Source organism: Endocarpon pusillum (assembly GCF_000464535.1).
Source record: "Endocarpon pusillum Z07020 unplaced genomic scaffold C706125, whole genome shotgun sequence".
NCBI lineage: Eukaryota > Fungi > Ascomycota > Eurotiomycetes > Verrucariales > Verrucariaceae > Endocarpon > Endocarpon pusillum.
This window is the reverse complement of record NW_006913530.1, coordinates 139,080-159,802: the sequence shown is the minus strand read 5'-3', so window position 1 is coordinate 159,802 and position 20,723 is coordinate 139,080. Positions and strand designations below refer to the sequence as shown.

The 20,723-nt window shown below is 48.1% G+C and overlaps 5 protein-coding genes across 5 annotated transcripts; all 5 read left to right on the top strand.

Moving 5' to 3' along the window:
* Window positions 1–1,980: 1,980 nt before the first annotated feature.
* On the top strand, window positions 1,981–3,321 carry EPUS_05865 (uncharacterized protein; the record flags this gene model as incomplete). Its single annotated transcript, XM_007787926.1, has 1 exon — window positions 1,981–3,321. One exon carries the CDS (start codon window positions 1,981–1,983, stop codon window positions 3,319–3,321), a length of 1,341 nt encoding a protein of 446 aa, XP_007786116.1.
* Window positions 3,322–5,021: 1,700 nt separating this feature from the next.
* On the top strand, window positions 5,022–6,290 carry EPUS_05864 (uncharacterized protein; the record flags this gene model as incomplete). The annotated part of the gene is made up of 2 exons (XM_007787925.1): window positions 5,022–5,463; window positions 5,533–6,290. The coding sequence occupies 2 exons, from the start codon at window positions 5,022–5,024 to the stop codon at window positions 6,288–6,290; spliced, it is 1,200 nt and encodes a 399-aa protein (XP_007786115.1).
* A 1,999-nt stretch (window positions 6,291–8,289) lies between these two features.
* EPUS_05863 (uncharacterized protein) lies at window positions 8,290–9,381 on the top strand (the record flags this gene model as incomplete). The annotated part of the gene is made up of 1 exon (XM_007787924.1): window positions 8,290–9,381. The coding sequence occupies one exon, from the start codon at window positions 8,290–8,292 to the stop codon at window positions 9,379–9,381; it is 1,092 nt and encodes a 363-aa protein (XP_007786114.1).
* Window positions 9,382–10,522: 1,141 nt separating this feature from the next.
* EPUS_05862 (Alcohol dehydrogenase 2) lies at window positions 10,523–12,226 on the top strand (the record flags this gene model as incomplete). The annotated part of the gene is made up of 2 exons (XM_007787923.1): window positions 10,523–10,639; window positions 11,297–12,226. The coding sequence occupies 2 exons, from the start codon at window positions 10,523–10,525 to the stop codon at window positions 12,224–12,226; spliced, it is 1,047 nt and encodes a 348-aa protein (XP_007786113.1).
* A 2,565-nt stretch (window positions 12,227–14,791) lies between these two features.
* Window positions 14,792–17,013, top strand: EPUS_05861 (uncharacterized protein; the record flags this gene model as incomplete). The annotated part of the gene is made up of 6 exons (XM_007787922.1): window positions 14,792–14,910; window positions 14,961–15,192; window positions 15,250–15,300; window positions 15,358–15,664; window positions 15,758–16,423; window positions 16,466–17,013. The coding sequence occupies 6 exons, from the start codon at window positions 14,792–14,794 to the stop codon at window positions 17,011–17,013; spliced, it is 1,923 nt and encodes a 640-aa protein (XP_007786112.1).
* Window positions 17,014–20,723: the final 3,710 nt, after the last annotated feature.

Here is a 20,723-nt window from a genome sequence, read left to right as displayed (position 1 = left end):
CTTTGTCGGCCTATAGGAGTTGTGCTTATGGCTATTTAGCTTGGTTCATCATTCTTTGTGAACTGGATGAGTAGCCGCTGCGCAAACGTAGCGACTACCAGGATGAGAAGCAGAAGCTCCGATATTCGGAGTCGGAATAGTTGACGAAGGGAGAGCAGTCACAGATCCAGATCAGATAGAATTGAGTACAAATTCCCCTTATACCTGGCATCTGTCTACAGAAGACTACAATCATGATGGAGTAGTCGTCCCTGTTTCATCATGGCGCTGATTGGTCCTGATTGCACTCAAGTCACTGCCATTGTTGTTCACGAGACGACGAAAAAAATGGATATGAATTATATTCTAGCGTCCAACAAATCTTTGGTAATTACACAATCAACGTCTGGAATCTCATCCATATATACAAGGCCAGACACACGTATATGCCGGCACTAAGCTGACGATCACCTAGAACCATCTAAACCAGACCGCCCATATACATATCCCACTATTCATTCACACATTATGGAAACCCCCTCAACCACCTTCCCCAGCCGTTACGCCTTCTTCCTCGCAGCCTCTTCATTCCTCTTTCTCGTCGTCTCGCTATCTAGACATCACGAACGCTCGGTCAGCAGGCCAGATTTTCCCCGAGAGATGGCCAATTTGACAACGAAAATGAAAGGAATCGGAATCACGAAGTGTTCAGGGGAAGCAAGGTAGCGGAATATGCACACAATTGAAACGGGAAACTCACATCTCCCCCACAACACGTAACTGGTGACCAACGCGATCGGCAGTCCGACGATCAGACCCGTCCACTTTCGAGACAGGGCTTTGAATTTTGGATCCCTTTTTAGGGTGGAGAGGGGCAGCGATGTTGGCCGGGGAGGAGCCTGTGGAGGATGGTCTGGTGAAGTTCGTGGTGCGGGCCGCTGGGAGCGGGCGGGCGCGAGGGTCGTTGGACGCGTTGCGGTGGGCTTTGGTACCTGGGTCTGAGGATGGTGGTGATGAGGAGGTTGAGAGGATGGGCGCGCTCTCGAGGGAGGCTGGGAGGCGGAGTTCTCTGGTCGTGTTGCTGTGCAACGGAATGAGCGGAAGGTGTGTGCTATGGATGGGGTTTTTGGTGGGCCGGGCCTGGCGTGCGTGCTGAGGAGTAGTAGGGATGGTGGTATTGTTGATATGTACTGAGAGGTGAATGGCATTGTTGGGTTCGGTTTCATTGCAGCAGAAATCCGGCCTGCTGTTGTGTGGGAGAAGGTGTTTATGGGATTCTTGGGCGCTGACCCTTCCATGCAATCGATTCTATCTCTTCTAGGAATAAAATGACTTCTTTTCTTTCTGAGGGCCCCTTGTTGCAAGCGTCCTCCATGCCTGTCTTCACATTGGGCTTGCCCCAGCAGCATTGCTCCAGATTCCATCCCCAGATTCTATCCCCACCCTTTCCTGACCTTTTAGTCTGCTACCATTCTGCCCACGGTCTCTGCCGGTACAGAGAGCCTAGTTCAGGTTGAGCAGCATGGATGTCTCCCAAGACTAGTAGTTAGTGGTTGTTTGTTGATCTACTGCTACTACTCCGTACTAGTACGTTACTAACTACTTCGAAACTTACTTACTTACTTAATCCAGAGTAGCTGCCAAGGCCGGTGTGGTGACTAACTACTAGTAGTACTAGTGATGAACTAGACTGAGGTATAATGGCGACTAGACTTGTGATGTGACCCGTGATGTGACTTGTTATGTTTGGATTCAGGAAGACACCGTGACACAGCAGCGTTCGGATACCACGACAATGCAGAGACGGGGCAGAGACGGCTTTGCTGGCCTACAAAGGTGAGACTTGAAGGTGTCCTACTATTCTACTGTCAATCAGCATTATTTCTCCGTTCGTGGAAAGATTAGCATCCAAAGTACTTTCTCCTCACACATGCTTTCTCGTCCTCTCTTTTTCATGCTCTGACCATAGAAACCCTCCTGACTGGTATGACACCCTTCAACATGTCCTCCAAACCTCCTCCCCCAGGCATATCGAAGCATATGCCCCCATCAACCCCTGAAGCTAGACGAGCACAATTGGTAGGAATATCATCCTCAGATTCACACGACTCCCAGCCCCATAGCTCTCAGACTACAGAGGCCAGGGGATTGGATATCTCAGGCTCGCCACCTAATGACCCGGAAGATCATGGACCCAGAGCTGCACAAGCAGGGCCAGCAGTCCCTTCAGCACCAGGTTCATCCTCCGGAGACCTAGTAACTTGGGTGCCAAGGTCTACACCTGGGAGATTGTCAACACATAGAGCTGCCTCTCAGAACACACCAGAACAGCGATTCCCAGCTGTAGCTCTCTCTTCAAGATCAAAAAACGTTCAAGGTTCAATCATGGAGAACAATGCTAGAGCCCCTAGATACGTAGCTGATTATGTTACGGAATCGATCACAACTTCAAATCGAAGCTTACAAAGAACAAATGAAGCAATTCCATGGTCCCCTGCTGCTGAAACAGCTTATTTCAATTCTACTAGAAAGACACCCACCCGAAAGCGGTCGACCAGGAATCGAATCCCAACTGAAGCAAGCAAACTATCGAATGTCATTAGAAGTATTGGCAGTGCACTTGTGGTTTCTGAACAAGCATCCCGTCGCTCTTCCCACAGACAAGCAGAAATTCCAGCCCTACATTCCAAGCACTCACGAAGAGCGATTTCCAGGTCAACAAGCAGTTCGCAGGATGGTTTACAACGGGAAAAGGACCCAGGTAGTGCGGCTAGGCTAGCAGGTCCTCCATCACGCAAACACAGTCGTATCAGTCAATCGTATTACGATAGGGAATTACGTACCGAAGTCATTAGCCTTCTTCGACAGGACGCAGTTATCGCGGACATTGCAAGAGAGAAAAAGATCCCAAGAAGCACAGTCAACACATGGAAAAGAAATGCCATTGCCGCCGGAGAATTGGACACAGCCCGCTTGAAGGTCGTAAAGCCTTGGGGCAAGCGTAAGCGTCAAGAAGTTTTTGCTCTTCGTAAAGAGCATTACTGCCCTACTGAAATTGAGAGGTTGACAGGCGTACCAAGGCGTACTTTTGCAACTTGGAATTACAAGCAAGAAGATACTGAAGCAATGTCTGGTTCTCCCAAGACATCTAGATCTCCTTCGCCTGGAGTGGCAGATACTTCACAAGAATCTAGGTCTCCAGTGTCAGGTCCTTCTAAAGAACCTGGGTCTCCCTCAATTGCAGAGCCTCGTCCTCTTGATGATTCTGGATATGCATCAGATGTTTTGATTTACACACCATGGGATACCTGCGTCGCCATATCACCGCGATTGTTAGATTGACAGTCTCAATCCACATGACTTTGAATTAAGATTAGATGCGGTATCACTCTGAGAGCCCAATCGCTTAACCAGGCTTTCGGGTCATGACTTGGCCAAACCATGCCCCGGTAGCGAAGAGAATTTATGTTGGGCTATGTGCCAGAATACATAGGAAATCGAGAAAGATGAGCAACTTCTTGCGACGTCTTAAACGATAACGATAGATAAGGCGCTTTCACAAGGAAAATATAGCTGGTAAGCAAGGTTGAGGTCTCGACTTCACGAAGCGGTATTATCATCATGCATATCTCACATTTGATGCTTTTGCAAAATCTGCTAGAAGAACACGAGACCGTGCCGTCAGTATTTAGAGCAGCGAAGCAATCGAGGCGCGAAATACAGCTGCGGATGTTGTGGAAGATACATACAGCGATTAAAGAAGACACAATAAAAGCTTCTCGGGCACGGAACAAACCTTCCCTTCCCGCCGCGTGGCGTATTCATACCTTCACAGTCGCATCGCCTTATGCTTCATCAGCTTCATGCATACATTTAGTTGAGTAAAACTCGGGCCTAGAGCTGCTGCATCCCTCTTTTAGATCCGCCATATGAAGGACATGCGCGCATCGTCTCTGCTGTTGTTATTGTCAGTCGCGCCTGATGCCTATGGTTTCGGTACTCGAAGGGAAGCAATGGTTGGGTGCATGATGCGGCTCCAAGAACGGGATGGATGCAGCACTCTGATGCTAATCTTATAGACAGCGGCGCTGTACCCCGTCGTGCCGTTGCTCTTCTGAAAAGCTTTGATTATTGTTGAGAGCAGACATGTTCTATTAGACTTAGGAACACTCGTAACTCAGTAACTTACAGTAAGGGAGTCACTGTAGTTGATTGAGAAGGTGACAGCTTCGGCCAAGGTGAGTACTGGGCCGGGCGGGCCGAGGCCCGGTGGAACAATTAGTTAGGGTTGCTCTTGGCACAGCAAGTGTGATGAAATAAATGAGGTGATATATCGAACAGGTTACCTTACAGACTCTACTACCTAATCTGTCACAAAACTTATGTCAACAGCGATAGCGATTGTTTCACTGGTGCGATGGGCCTCGGGCTCGGGTAGCCTAAACATTCTAACCAATTGTAGGGTGAAACTATGCTGTCAGCTACCAAAATTCCAGAATAGGCTTCTAAGATTACATTGTCCCCTTAGGTCGCTTAAAGACCTTAAGCCATAGGACTTTAACTTAGATTACTCATTCTCAACTTATCCACCTTTCTGACGTAAATTTTGACATTTTTCTAATTGGTTGTTACAAACGCGATGACGGATAAGAGCTTATAATTGGCAGATAAGCGCGCGGCCCACCAGATTATGCCCAATCAATGTCGCAGTAGAAAAACAAATCTGAATCATTAAGCCAAAGATGACCTAGCAAATATCTTTAATGGGTTTAAGGTTGCAATAGATGTCTGTCATTCGTTGAGACTAATTTAGACACTTGCGCTACTGAGTTTCAGCCACCAATGAGAAAAATGTCAAAATTTACGTCAGAAAGGTGGATACCTTAAGGAATACCTTCAGTAAACTAGGATCTCTAGCTCTACACTTTCTAAGCCTGATTGGATGGGTCACGCTTTCTTATCATCGACCTCGGCCTGAATCACTCTTCGATTCAGTGCTCCATTTAACCCAATAGTGATTTCAGACTTAGAAGCTCAACGGTATGTCTTCACCAACATCGGCCTCCGATGTATGGCTGGTGAAAGAGCACGTCATCCCTGCGTCTTATCCTCGAGGCTTTCGTCGTGGAGTGCGTAATCCGTACACTTCACGTCTTCGCCTCCATATCAAGCAATACACGCCACAGAAACCAGCAAGACCCGGCGATGTACCAAGCACCGTTCCCAAAGAAGCAATCACCATTGTTTTCCACCATGGTGCAGCCTGTGCTAAAGAATCCTATGAGCCCTTCTTTGCTGATCTTCTTGCTCATCCATCATGTCCTCCAATACGCTCGATATGGTCCCTTGATGCCGCAAACCACGGTCAATCATATCTGCTCAATGCTTCTGAAATATGCGATGAACCGCACTGGTTCGACACTGCTCACGATGTCAAGCACTTGATAAACATATTTCAAGCAGAAATGCCACCACCACTGGTTGGTATCGGCTCCAGCTGGGGATGCAATAGCATGTTGTTGAACGCTAGCTGACATCCCAGGATCTTTCAAGGGCTTGTATGTATGGAGCCCACCACGGAAAGTGGGTGGTGGCATGGAACATACGAAACAGGAAACCCTCGCATTAAAGGATTGGCTGGGAGACGAGACAGATGGCCGAGCCGTGAAGCGGCGCGGAAGGCTTTTGGTAAGAGTCCCTACTACGGCCGTTTCGATCCAAGGGTCTTTGAAAAGGTGCTACAATATGACCTTGTCGACATCCCTGACGCCGAAGGAGGAGGGGTCGCGTTCACGACCCCAAAGAGCCAAGAATGGGCTTTGTACGTTAGACCGGACCCGCCACTGCCAGGCTACCCTACTGGAGAAGAATACATGACCAGATTGGTCGAAATTCAGATGGTCACTGGGTTTTATCGAGCTGAAGGTTCCAGAATCAAGGAATTTATGACGGGGATTCACTGCAAGACGCTCCTCGTGTGGTCTACAGAGGACAAGTGGCTGTCCAATGCGCCGTACAGGGAACGAATCACAACAGCCCTTGGAACGAGTCTCATGGGAGGAGGAGGCAAAGAAAGGGGCCAAGTAGAGGAAAAGTTCGTTGAACATGGCCGCCACAACTTTCCATTTGATAACCCTAGCGAGAGTGGTGCAATAGTAGCCAATTGGCTGAACGATACGATATGGCCAATTTTTCTGAAGGAAGAAGCTGGAAGATTGAAAGAGCCCATAACAAACTCGAAGGATTTTCAAGAAGGCTTTCGGCAGAGAATAGAGAACGTGCGACCAATGGCCAAACCTTCAAAGCTATGAGATATGGAATGATATTATCGACGGCCGCCGTCCGAACACTTGACAGCTTCCGGGCCATGTGACCGTAGAATGGCTCTGTTTCATTTCCGATGGCTACGGAAATGTTGGGCTTCCTACCAACCCGATAATGCTCCCCGCATTCCACGACGAGCCAGACGAGGATTCATTCTAACGCAACTAAAATGGAATGACTAGATCCTAAAACAGGTTTGCGGAAGAGGTTCACTTTGCGATAGATTTCGTGGAGGTATCAGGCTAAAGCCCAGGCTTTGTGCCAATCATTACAGCAAAATGCAGAAAGGGTGTCAGAACAGATAAAGTGCTGATCAACTAGTCAAGGCTGTGTTCTTAGGTCTGTCGAGAATCTTTGCTGGAAATGGCCTGATTGTCTTATCAAGAGATGTCCAACAACAGGATGGAGCTGAAAATGAATCTCTGAGCCATACTGAATATCCTGGTATGATGCCCTCCCAACATACTTGCTGAGCTTAGGCGAACCTTAAAAGGAAGCCTTTGCATGGAGTCAGAGTGCCTACTGGCGACTGTTCACCGGTCGTCTGGGAGATTAATCCACCGCCTTTCCATACAAGTTTGTTGGCGAGGCATGCAGATCAAACTCCCGCGTGTGCCGCGTGCCGCGTGCCCATGTCCCTCACTATTCTCTAAAGGCTCCACTAAGCCAGGATCGACAAGGGCCAGGTTGTAGACAGCCCTTTCGAGCGATCCCTCGGACCACAGTCTGGAAAGGGAAAGCATAGGCACGGACAAAGTGAGGCACCAACTCCGGCGAACAGGCAGCGATCATCAATCCAAGCTTCGCAGAACGAATCGAATGACATGGTCACAGACTGCAACACAAAGACACATGAGTCGGCAAGCGGTTCCACAAACTAACGCCGTCGCCAATGACAGGTCAGACAGCGTTTGTAGAAGCTATTTTTATCACGTCCTCGTCTACGTGGCTTGGGTGAGCGTCTTTTACCAGCTTCCAATGAATAGGTCAGACAGCTCCACACCCAAAGACGTTCTCAGGGATTCATTCAAGCATGCACAAGACTATGCACCATCTCCCCGATCGTTTTCCAGTGCTTCGGCGGACTCTGGCCGATCAGTATCGGACGCTTTGGACTCTTCGCAAAGCCACCCTCGCTAACAACCTGTCTATCCTGATATTGCTCATCAGAACAATTCACCGCATTAAGCATGATGTCGCTGCCTTAGACCTTGAGCCTGAAGATGAAGAGCGGTGAATTTGGAGGTTGGTTCATGCGAGCGGGTTCAACCTTGTGAGGCTAATTCAGACCAACAATTGAAGTAACTTCCCAGTCTGGTCATTGCCGCGCCGCGGGGGAGGTTAGCCGACCAAGCATTGCGGATGATGGACCAATGGTAGCTACTACCGTAGCCGCCGACCGCTTGGCGACCTCATCACCCTGCAAGGAAGCTTCGAAGCTCTGTTTCTCACACGAAGAGAGTTCATGATGGAACCAGCTTTCGGAGCAACTCTATCAGCTCCGCCGCCTACGCCAACTTGGGCCCGATTTGCCTCGAATTTCTCCTTCTCATGTTGGAGGCAACGACCTCTCTGCAGGCCAGCAAACACTAGGGCCCCCAATCCGCTCTCTAGGTCTTATCGTCACCCTCACCGTTCATTTGCTAGGTGGTTGATCGATCACTATCCAGTACCGCGGCTGTAGTGCACTAGGAGATGGGCTTCTGGAAGTATCGAAGTCGGACCTGTTCCTTTCGTACGTGGTTCCAGTCCAAGAAAAGAGGGTTGACCTCCTTCCCGGCCATGTGGTTTCCACCGCTGAAGTAACTTGATTGATGATTGATGGTTCAAATTTGATGGAGTGCCCCTTTGACCTGCGGCACAAAGCAGACCGAATCTTCCTTTTCAATGCCTAGATACGAGTCTGCCGGTTCCATAAAGTCACTCATTTTTCATGTTGTGATCGTTCCCAATTCTCCATTGTCGCTATCATTCACTTCCTACCTCATGTCTGCTCCTAGCCGTCAGTTCGGAAAACTGTCCATCGACACCCAAATGCCCACAACAAGACGCCAAGCACAAGGGCGCTCAGCGGAGAAACCATCGAAACCAGGTACCGCTGCCTCGTCTTCCGATGATGATAGCTCAGAAGATGAGCAAGACCAACCGTCGTCGCGTTCTCAGCCTCGAACACAAGGCTCTCTCGCGAAGGGCAAGCAAAGGGCTAGATCTGAGTCTTCCTCCTCCTCGACCGACACGTCAACATCGCCCATTATGTCGCGTGCCTATAAAACACGTGATATTCTATCGACGTTTGAGGCCGACGTGCTACCAACCGAGTTCCGTCCTGATATATTCGAGACCATCAGTCATGTTCGTTCACCTGCTGAGTGTATGATCCAACTAGACCTTGAGGGCACCATCTTCCGACTCGCTGTCAACGACCACGCTATTTACAGGAGTCTGAGTAGAGCACAGCCCGTACAAGCACGTGCTGTTGACTTATTCCAAAAAGTTACCAAGCGGATTAGGATTACGCTGCTGGCATTTGACGAATACGCCAAGAACGGCACCTCGTCAGCACATCTTCCTGTGCCTCATCCTTCGGTGAAGGACCTCGGTAGTCGCCTCCAAGAATATGTCGACCTCATCAAGGATGAAGTGCGTGAGAGACATCCCCATGGTGGTGAACGAGCGGCAGAATGCCTCATCTTCCTCCTACGGGACGTTTGCAATCGCAACCATGACGCCTTTGAGAACAGCACATGGGGCCGCAGAGCTCCTCGTGGCGAAGATGAAGATGAGCGTAACCTCTTCCAGTGCCTGATCGGTCATCCTTCTGTAGGCAGGCCTCCATTTGCGCTGGACGCTCTGAGAATTCTACCAAAAGCGGTACTGGCAACGGCTAGCAGACACGAGCAGCTGGACGAGATTCGTGGCCTCCTTCACCGTCAGCAAGCTCCTCTTGCGTACCGTCGTGCATTCCAAGGAATTTTAGATTCAATTACAGAAGCTACGAGTCCAACCGCTGGACCTCATCCCGGACAGAAAAGACCCGCAGCTGGCGCTGGCCGAGGTGGGCAGAAGCGTTCGAAATAGGGTAGAAGAAGATGACGGTATGGGAGATGATTGTTTGACTAAGCTGGATACCCTGTGCAAAGATCGTATCGCCGCCAGGCATTTTCCTTTTTCTGTTGTATATTTCACCTGCTTGAATTTGCGATTAGGCTGAAGGAGGAACATTCCTTTCGGCCTTATGATATCTTTCTCATGTCGCTATACAAAGCTCGGAAGTTTTACGGTTTGGTGTCTCTCGCTGGTCGAGATATGGAGTCGGATGTCACTGGTACCTACTCTGAATCAATGCTACCTTGAAGCCCACACCTTATCTCTTGGTACGTTCACTCCCACTGCCAGTGCTCCGCTTCTGAAATTTCTTGGCACATGGTACATATCATGTCGAACACTATGAGCGCCTATTGACCCAGGTTTTCTATGCGTAATCCATGCGTATTGATTGGTCAATTTCTACTGTAATTTCGCTTCTAATCCCGTCGTACGGAGTACTCCGTACAGCACAGCTAATTCGTACACATATTTACTTACGCTGTCTTTTGATTGGCTAGAACAATTTGCTTTCTACGGGTATTTACAGATTGTTACACAATACACAACTAACTACTAACTACTACTAGTGGTACTACCACTGGCAGTCGTACAACTAATTTGGCAACAATTAACGGGGTACTAGTAAGTTAACCGCAAAACTCGGAACCTTGGCCCTCATTGTATACACTGTCAGCGTTTGACCTTGTAGGTGGTTGAATTATGCATGTTTACGGAGTCCACTCGCAGCAGCCAACTCATCCTTGCGCCTCGGTACCGAGTCCTATGTTACCTGAGCTAAAAGTGTCTACACCCACTTCCATCATGCCTTTATGCGGTCGAAAACCGCTCACTACCCCGCAATCATGCCTTCCTTCCCTTCGCTTTGAGACAACTCGGCCCTTAGACTGACCTAAGAATCCCTATATGTCATTGCGATCCTCGGTGATTCGAGATTTTAAGTGACTCAGGACCTGCCTGAATGCACCAACGCTGCGCCTAGATCCAATCTCAATCTAACTCATCCTGCGCCTACCTCTTCGCCATTATCGTCCAACTCATTCCTTCTTCAAAACCCCCCTTCCTCCTAGCACCAACCCCTCAGCTCCAAGTCGATCCCAGATCAACCATCACCATGGGCTCCGTTGAAGTCCCAAAGAAGCATAAAGCATGCGTTTACGACAAGCCCGGAACGATATCCATCAAAGTGGAGGAGATCGACACGCCGGAGCCCGGGACTGGAGAGGTCTTGGTGAATTTGTATCCAACTCCCTCGCCTTCACCTCTCTTTATCACGCTCTAGTCATGTCGTCCCTGCGTCTAGTTGTGGATTTGGCAACAGAGGAAAGATGTCGCTTGCTTGGCCTTGGCCTTGATCTCGTCTTGTCTCATCCTGCATGAATGAGTCCTGAGTCAGAGTAGGGTGACCTGCTGACTGACTCACTGGTCTCTAGGACGCATTCAGGCGTATGCCATTCCGATCTTTGTATCATGACAAACTCAGTAAGTTCACAACGTCCACTTCTATCTTATGCCTTCCGTCGATATTCTTTCTCGTATACGGCTCGAGGCCCGGTAAGGACGAAGGATTGAGATCAAAGACCATTCTCATGCTATGGGCTAGTGGTGTTAGGCGGATAAGCGTTCTGAGGCTCTAGGATCAGTACCAACAGACAAGGCCATTAACCCTGTGGTCCTAAGATATAATTAACGGGTCGCCACGCTGAAGAGCGTATCACTATCGTGGTTGACGGAACCTTGGGTGGGGGAGCTTCCCCAAGCCCCTTTGACCTCTTTCAACCAGAGACCCAACCTCAGGCACTCACTCGTCAATACAGCTATTGTCTCAGACCTTCCCACACCCAAGCTCACCCCACCCGACAGACGCTCACCTCTTTTCTTCTTCTAGTGGCCTATGCTCCCCTACCCAACCCAACCCGGCCAAATTGGCGGCCACGAAGGCGTCGGCACCATTGCTTCCTTCGGCCCCGGAAACGATTCCTCCCCCCTCAAAATAGGGGACCGCGTCGGGATAAAATGGGTGGCCTCCGCCTGCGGGAGTTGCCCCCCCTGTTTCGCCGGTGTCGACGCCAGCTGTACTTCCGGCAAAGTCAGCGGCTATTACTACCCCGGAACATTCCAGCAATATGCCCTCGCTCCGGCGCATTACGTAACACCGATTCCAGAGGGAGTAGCGAGTGATTTGGCCGCGCCGATGCTCTGTGGTGGCTTGACGGTATATAGCGCGTTGAAGAAATGCCGGGCAGGGCCGGGAGAGTGGGTCGTTATTGCTGGCGCTAGCGGAGGGTTGGGGCATCTGGCTGTTCAGATAGCCGCAAAGGGGATGGGTTTCAGAGTCATTGGAACTGACGTGGGTGAGAAAGAAAAATTTGTCAAAGACTGTGGAGCCGAGTTCTTCCTCGACGTAAGCAAATTCGAGAAAGGCGAGAAAGGCACGCAGGATATGGTCAAGCAGATCCGAGACCTAGCCGGTGGATTTGGCGCCGCCGCCGTACTGCTCTGCGCGGCCAGTAACGCCGCGTATGCCCAAGCGCTCGACTTTCTGAGATATAACGGTACCCTGGTGTGTTTGGGCATTCCGGAACATGATCCCCAACCCATTGCGACTGCTTGCCCGGATAAGTTGGTGTTGAAACAGCTGAGTATTGTGGGCTCGGCGGTCGGGGGCAGGAAGGAGGCTATTGAGACCTTGGAGATGGCTGCTAGAGGGGTGGTCAAGACGCATTTCCGGGTCGAGAAGATGGAGGGGTTGGCCAAGGTCTTTGAAGAGATGGATGAGGGCAAGTTGATGGGGAGAGTGGTTTTGGATTTGAGCTGAGTTGAATTGAGTGCATCGGACGGGGTTTGAGGAAGTGGTGGACAGATGGCGGAAGATGCGGTCTACTAGATAGAGCTGTCCATCAGTTACTGAGAAAGGGGGAAAGAAATCATCCGCTGCCATGATCTGCCTCGTGTCTGCCGTCATATCGCTTATATTCATAAACCTATATCAACGTCATTTGAGGCCTGCTGAATAGAATGCTCCTTGTTCGAGTCCATTTGGAGCTATATTGGTGGAGCTATAGCTGTTCGAAGTATGAGGATGCCTGCGCGTTGGTGTGCAGAAATTGGCCCGCTAAGTGGGGTGGCCGGGCAAGTGGTTCTGCACTTTAGTGACAGATTAGCTGGTACGTAACAGAGCCACTTTTGCTCGTTGTATTTTTCATTGATCTTGTCAATGCGTGAAATGCTTAGAGCGACACCAGTTGTCAACATGGGCCTTGAGCCTCAGCTTAATACTCTAGTAGAGGAGTCAAATTTAAGCTGACAGCCAGAAACATCACTGCTAGCCGTGGGAGAAGAAGCCGAGGAGTCGCAGCCAGCTCCCAAAGGTATTACCAGGGTTCAGGTGTTGAAGACTGCTGATTGCCTAGCACAGCTGGTGGGGACACTTAGCTGCTGTAATTACGGAGTTACTACTACTCTGTGTCAAGGTGCCGGGGGTGTCAAGCCAGATCGGGTTAAGCGTATCCCGTTCAACTCCCACCGCTTTTATTTCCCGGAATCTATCGCGTTCGTGGGTATAGCATGGTACATTATTAATGTGTAATAGACGGTCGTTTCACCCGTTATCAGCCGGGTGGGAGGATTTGACATGCGCAGGAGACGTGTATTAATACTGGGCAGGTGACGGGACTGGGGCAGATAACTACGCTTGACAATATAAGTAAAGTAAAATCTGCGCCTCGCCGCCGCTTTTATCACTAGCCCACTCAGCACTCACCCAGCACCCAGCGTTCCTGGGTGATTCGTGAGTGAGCGCTACATGATCCTGCCTCACAACGGCCTCTCGTCAACGGTCTCCAACATAGCCGTTTAGCGCCAACTTGTTCAATCGAGAGGGAGGGGTTTTTTTTTCACGTTGAATCCTCTTCCACCTTTCCCCCCCTTCAGAAAACAAGGTGAGGCCTCTTCCCTTCTCTTCTTTCTCTTCCTCCTTTCCACCCTCCCCTTCTGCCTGATCATACGGTCGAAATGAAGGAGAGATAATCTGCTCTAGGCTTAGTTGGCTACTCACCTCTTAATGTCACTTTTGTCACCAGCTCACCCAGCACTCACTTAGCGCTCATCCACCAATTAATTCTGCGTGATTCGTGGGTGAGCGCTGGAGGATTCACCTGTCTATTACGCAATTATTTTAACCTAATAAGGCGATAATTTGGTCGACGTCCCATTTATATATCAATCAGAACTCAATATGTGGATGATGTATCTCCGTCAGCGTCCAGAATCGTGGGAGCTATTGTCTCATATAACTCTCAGATGCGTCTATTTGCTAAGCTCCCACTATCACTTGATAGAGACCCAAAGGTTTCCAGTCCATGTTGTTCACTTTTGCTCAACTATTACAGCTAACTGCTTATCAGCCTGTCATCGGCCTTGATGAGACCGTCATTCGACTTTAGAAGGCTGGTCTTCCTACTCTAGATGTACCATTTATCTCCTTTTCCATCTTACTTAGGAGGTCTTGGATTTCAGGCTCTGGTGGTTCACCTGGATGTGGGCAGTAGACTTGCTTTCCCGCAAAAAGAATTCTTTGATGATCCAGAGGAATCCCTTCCTTGTCTTGAATTTTAGACGCAACACTACCCAAAGTATCAGAGGGCTCGACCTCAAGGGTAATAGTTTTTCCCGTCACTACAGAGTGGTAAATAAGTATATAAGACGAAACGGAACAATAAGTTCTTGAAGCAAGGATCGCTTACACGTCTTCACAACAATTTGCATGATTGCGGTTACAAAGTACTCCAAACTCGAAAAGAAGCTGAAACTGAAGGTATTCCGTGGTGCGTTAGTTGAAAAAACTCGACTTAGAACGTAAGTTTGAAAGACTAGCTATATTACACAACCGTCATCAGATGTTCCCTAGGCTCATTAGATTCATATATTAACTCGGTTATAGCCACTGAAATACTTAGCCTAGTGTCCGTGATCGTGATAATCTCGACAAATTGATGGGATCTGCTGCTTGGGCAAGAGGTTTGATGGAAGAAAATTCGTTGCGATGGTAGCATCGAGGGTAAAAAAAGTGCAAATTTAGAATCTTTGGAGAAGCTTTTGCCTCGCATGAGCCAAAATCTGAACATCAGCCCCGCTGAAATCATCAGCCGACTCAACATAAAGCCGCCTCATTGCACAGCCCCCACTTCCAATAACTACACCAGGCAACATAGGGCCCATCGAAAAAGCATTCTACCCAAGGCATACTCAGCCAGCCTACCGGACTTATATATTTCAAGCTTTTCCAAAGACCGTTTCTTTTCTTTCGCTTAGAGCGAAGATATCCTGATCAGCGAGATATCGTGTACAGCTACATTTTGCATCTGCCTCAAACTGCTTCAAGATGTTTAGAAAACTTCCAGGGAAAGCCTCGCCAGCCACTGCGACATCGCAGGATGTTAACTCACATCCAGTTGGCTGCAAAGTGATCCATGAACCAGCTACGTTGCATGCACGTGCAGAGTACGCAATGCTCCTGTTATCAAGCTTCAACAATTGCTAAGCCCATTCAGCATTGTTCTTGTCCACGGATTACGGGGACATCAAAATCGGACCTGGACAACGGGCGGGATTTTCTGGCCTAAGGACCTTCTGCCCGAAGACTTATCAGATGTCCGCATAATATCATTCGGATGTGATGCCAATGTCACCAACTTTCTTCAACCTACATCGATAAATAACATTCACTACCATGCAAAGGCATTACTCGAGGGTCTACTACTTTACCGAGAAAATTGTAGTGAGGTACATGAGTAAAACCCACCTTTTTGCCGCGTATCGTATCTGACACTTAGATTATAGCGGTCAATTATCTTCATCTGCCACTCGCTTGGTGGGATAATTTGTAAAGATGTTGGTCAATTCAATTTTACTTTTGGTTCTAGAGCAAAATGCATTGACTGTTGGCAGGCTTTGGACTACTCAAAGCAGAATGTTGGTTTCCAGCCTTCACTGGCTGGGATCTACCCTCGTGTGCAGGGTATCATCTTCCTTGGAACGCCACATCGAGGAAGCACAGTAGCATCTCTTGCTGTTTCTGCGTCTCGAATAGCTCGAGCAGCTCTACTGGACGTGAATGAAGCAGTTCCAAAGGCCATTGTGTTGAATTCGGAAATTCTAGAGCGTATATGCGAAGCATTCGCACGCATGCTTGCTACCAGGACATTGAAGGTTCATTCGTATTTCGAGGGACTACCAACCTCAAAGCTGGGAATAGGTATGGATCATCGTCATATTTTCGCCATACCAAAAATCTAGATCCTAGTATGCATTTACTGCGGTTGCTAACACCGGAAAATTTTCTTGATAGTTGTGGACCGTAACTCCGCTATCATTGGGGATGCGTTCGAGAAGAAAAGCACAATCTACGCTACTCACCAAGACATGTGCCGCTTTTCGGGAGCAGAATCTGATGGTTATCGCAAAATTTTGGCTTCTCTTCGCGAGATTATAACGACCGTGGGACCAGGCAACGAAGAGGTTAAAGACAATCTTCATAAGCAAAACAGTTTGGTGAAGACTAGCCCGATTCATTCCGGGTTCAGTCAACTATCTACAGAAACGCAATCTTTGCCAACATCTCACGCGTTAGGAATCAGCGGTGTAACTGGCGACTTGCTTTTGACAACCGAAAGCAATCAAAATGTTCCGCAAACTCGCTGGTCCACTGAAAGGGCACCATATGGCCCTGTCTCCGAAAAGAAGCATCCAAGGAAAATACATGCGATTTTGCGCGATAAAGATGGAGATCACATGCTGTCCGTTCTATTTGAGGATCGTTGCCTCAACATCCGCTTCCACAGAACCGTCCGACTGCCAGATGACGATAAAGACTACAATCTACCTGCCAGTCTTGGGACATTTCCTCTTTTCAATATTTCCAAATTTACCAGTACCATGTCCCAAGACGTTATCGAGAAGGGGGGCTTTTTCCTACCAATGTACCATAAGTATGATATGGAAGGTTTTCGAATCAGTACGTAGATCCAGAAAACATGCTGATTGTTCTAAACCTCAGAAAAGGAAGCTATGTGGATATCTTTCCAAGAAAGCAATGTATGGAAACATACATCACGAACAGTTCCTTTCGCAATAAGAATATATGCCGGTGGCGTGAACGTGGTATCTGGAGAGCCAATGCGACCAAACATGTCAACTTTTCTCAAGTCAAGAAATGGCGTGGCTCGAAAACAAGACTATATAGTCCATCCAGAACAGCGCTGGATCGATGGAGCAGCAATCAGTCCGGGAATCGTCCGACAATTTGTGGCAGTACCCTATGGTTCGGGTCACTCGATCGAAAAGCAGGTGACTGGCTTCGAGTGTGTTGGTGGTTTGCAGATTGAGATTATTCCAGCCACTGGAGGCATGAGGATCTTGGTTTCAACGTTCCGAGACTTCTACATCTACCTGCATCCAGATGATACGATTGCTACACTAGTGAAAACAATTGCAAAACGAGATGGCTGCCAAACTCCCTACGAATGTAGCTTTGAAGGTAGAAGACTGGAAAATGGTGAGAAAGGTCATCTGATGGTCACCTTCAACGCTAATGATGACCTTTGATCTAGATAAAACATTGGGGCATTACAATATCCAAGAAGTATGTCTCAATGACACTATTACGTGCTTTGCTTTTCTGACTGTTGTCTTCAGGGGTCAAGGATTGTCTGCGACTGGGAAGATTCGCCGGGCAAGACCCTATCCGATTTCAATATCCAAAAAGTGAGAATTCCCCATTCCTGATCACTAATGTCCGTGATCACTTCAGTAGAATGAGCCAAGTCTAAAGTCGACAGAAAAGCACTCTTCATTGCATCCTACGACTAAGGGGAGGCGGCTTTGCTCCTCTTCCTGGAACGGACCTGCCCAAGAATGACATGATGTCAATAGCGGCGGGCGGAAAGATAAAACAATCAATCATCCCAGACGTATACCCAGATCATATCTGGAGATCTGACGTGGCAGAGATTTTCAATTTCCAGATTGTCAACTCAGCCCAATTCGGCGAGATAACGAGATTGCCTACACCACCCTCACCTATCTCGTATGATACCTATGTTGCAGCCGGAATACCTTTTTTCGGCTGGACCAATGAACCCAACTCAACAATATCCGGTCATTTTCACGGAATAAAATCACTGGCAAAACTTGGTTCACAATTCCACCGAGGCTTGGGCAGCTCATATTCTGCTTCTGAAAGCTGTGATAAATGTAAGGATAGATATAAACTGATTCGGTGCGTACTATCAAGCCTTCTCACCTGCCATTATTCTTTTTCGATTTTATCGCCATGAAATAAAGCTTACAGTTGAAAGTTGTGAACCCTGTAATCATCTTCTCTGTCGAAGGTGCTTTGATGAACTCAGGGGTGACACAAAATTGTGCCCTGCGAACTGTAGCGGCCTGATTACACGAGCATTCGAAACTGAACTCAATAACGAAGGGCAGGCAACTTTCTACAGAGTTACAAGAACAAGTACAGTAATGCCACTTCGGCTGAGCGAGCGCGATCTACCGCGAAGGTTTGTGAGCGTTAATTGTTCGGGTTGATTTCATATCACAATGATATCTATTGGAGGTTCATAAAATCAGTGCTCTGTTTTTTCGGAGATGTGCGTAAAAGAGCGGTTCTGCTGCGCAATTTTTGACATATTCGAGTATGATTGCTGCGTCCGATTCCAAATTTTTTCAAGACGTTCACGTCATTTCGGCTCTGATGTTGTCGGACTGTTACACGGAAAGCCGGGCAACAGGGTATGGGGGTGCTATGGAAGCGGAGAGTCACGAAATAGCTGCGTATGAAACACTGTATGACTGCGTGGTAAGGTGATGGATGGATGGATGAACTATCTAAGTGCTATGGAGGCGAGGATCAGCGTTCGGAGACAGTGGAACGAAACGGTACAAGGGGGTCTGTTCCGTACCGTTCCAACCAGGAGCACTATCTGTACCGTTGGAACAGTGTACCATTGGTACGTACCAGTGGTACACATAGTACTAGCGACAGGAATGAAGGATGAAGGAAGGATGAGGGCCTCTTGATTTTCCTAGTTCGGTCAAATTCGCAGTTGAGATAGAAGGCTATGCTGTTGAGTTTTGTACGTACGTTGTGGCATGCTGTTACTGCGTCTGAGTTCATCGTCGCTATAGCCCTGCCTTATACCACCGATTCAGACACTCTGTGGCCTCAATAATATACTCACCAAGCCTATTTCGATTCGGTGAGATAGTGAGCTTGGTACCACTGAAAACGCATTCTGTTTCGGCACTCATTGCAGGGATTGTTAGAATATCGAATGCCATCGATGTAAGCTGTGGCGACGCCGAATTTGCCCACCATGTGAAGAGATTTGCGTCATCCTCAAGCGGTGTTGCTGAGCTATCAATATAGATATGAAACTCATCCTTTGGTGTTGTATTTTCATTTAGAAACGCGTTAAATATATCCTGCTCTTCCTGCTTCTTCGCGGTTGTTGCTTGGAACGTTGCCTTGGTGGCATTATTACGATATTCTTCATCGTAGAGCTTGCGAATAGCAGCAAGATTAGGTCTTTGATATAATCGTAGGGTCTTGGTATTCCATCTCTTCTTAAAGTATTCGAATCAAAATTTCGGATGAAGAAATACCGCAGTAGTATAGATAGGCGTGGTATCCATCAGTCGATAATACTCCTCAAGCTTAACCCATGCGAGATTAATGCTTGTAGCAAGATAGCTATTGCCTTTGTACGTCTCTTTAAGCCTCTCAAGATGCTGAAGAAGCAGCTCAACCGCAGGCAGCGCCTCCTAAATAGAACCGTGGTGACCATCAATAGCGTTGCCCTTAAGTCGCTTTGTGACCTTGTAAAATGGCGTCAGGATCTTCTCGATCTCTTCTATCTCATCCCACTCTTCTGCGGAGAGCGTATCCTCCTTGAGATCATTGGTATTCATTGCGCAAATCGTTGTTATTTTGAGGTCGAAGCTTGAGGGCGCGATGGAGCATGAGATACGTTGAATTCTAGCGAGTTGCGTTGTCAGAAAGGACCATCAGTTCTATCATCAAATCAGTACCATTCAACACGTAGAATTCGAGTATAAACGCTTCAAAGTTGTATTATATCTTGATAGGCTCATAAAGCTTTCTCTGCGCTCCGGACTCCTTCGAATCCAAATAACTAGGTTATGGAGCTTGCCAATAGATCCTCGTTTTCACCATAAGGCCAGTAATTCGCGTTTATGGCGAATTTCAAGCTTAAGCTTCTCAAGAGTGTTGATTTCGAGCTCAAACGCGTCCGGATCATCGCCAAAGAGAAAGGCTTTGGCAGCAAGGTTGATAACATGCCTATAGCAGCGTAAACGCTGTTGATTCGCAGTGGACGAGGGTGAGATCTCCTTGAGAATTGCTGTGATATAAGTGTCGTTATTTCCTGCGTTGTCGGCTTAAAATTAACCCACTTTGTTAGCTATATCATACTCCTGGATAACCCGTATGATTGCTTTAGCGATATTTTCACCAGAATGAGCGCCTTGCACTCTTTTAAGGCCTATAGAGATAACCGCAAATCAATGGGTTCAACAGCTTCAGAAGGTCTCGAAACGCCTGCAACTCAACACAGCTGAGAGCAATATGAGCAAGCACAATCCACTGAACAAGAGCAAGCAGAACTGCGTCAACTGAGAGCTGGCTAGGACGTTGTTGAGCGCCCTCAATATGTTGTTGTAGAATCGATTTTGTTATAGGAGCTGCCTGCGCTGCCTGCGCTGCCTCACTACTCTCACCAGCCTGTATTTGACCTTCGCTTCGAATTCGATACTTCTCAAGCAGATGCCTAATAGGCCTTGTTGTATTACCGCCAGACATAATAACAGCGCTGCCCTTATCCCAACAGATATTGCACATCCAGCTAACAGAGCGCTGTTTCAGCGAATAAAGCTCTGTACCATGCCGCCAGATATGAGATGGTCTACCGCCCTTTCTGACAGCTGATCTCTCACGGATAGTGTACGGAATTCCGTCATTTCGAAACGAATATCCATAAAATTGAGGGGATACAGTTGACAGCCTTGAAGGACGGCCACGGTGGAGCGGTATAGAGGTGCTAGCGGAGGTAGAGGCTTCAGAGGGCTCTATCTCATCTATAGAGATGTTATCAACATCAAGGATATCAGTTGAAGGCGATGAGGGTGCTGAATTATCCATTTTGAGCAGGGTTACTAATATGTAAGCAGAAAAATCGGCGAACTTGAATATTCTATTCTACTTGGCAACGAACAAGCGCCACAGATCCCGC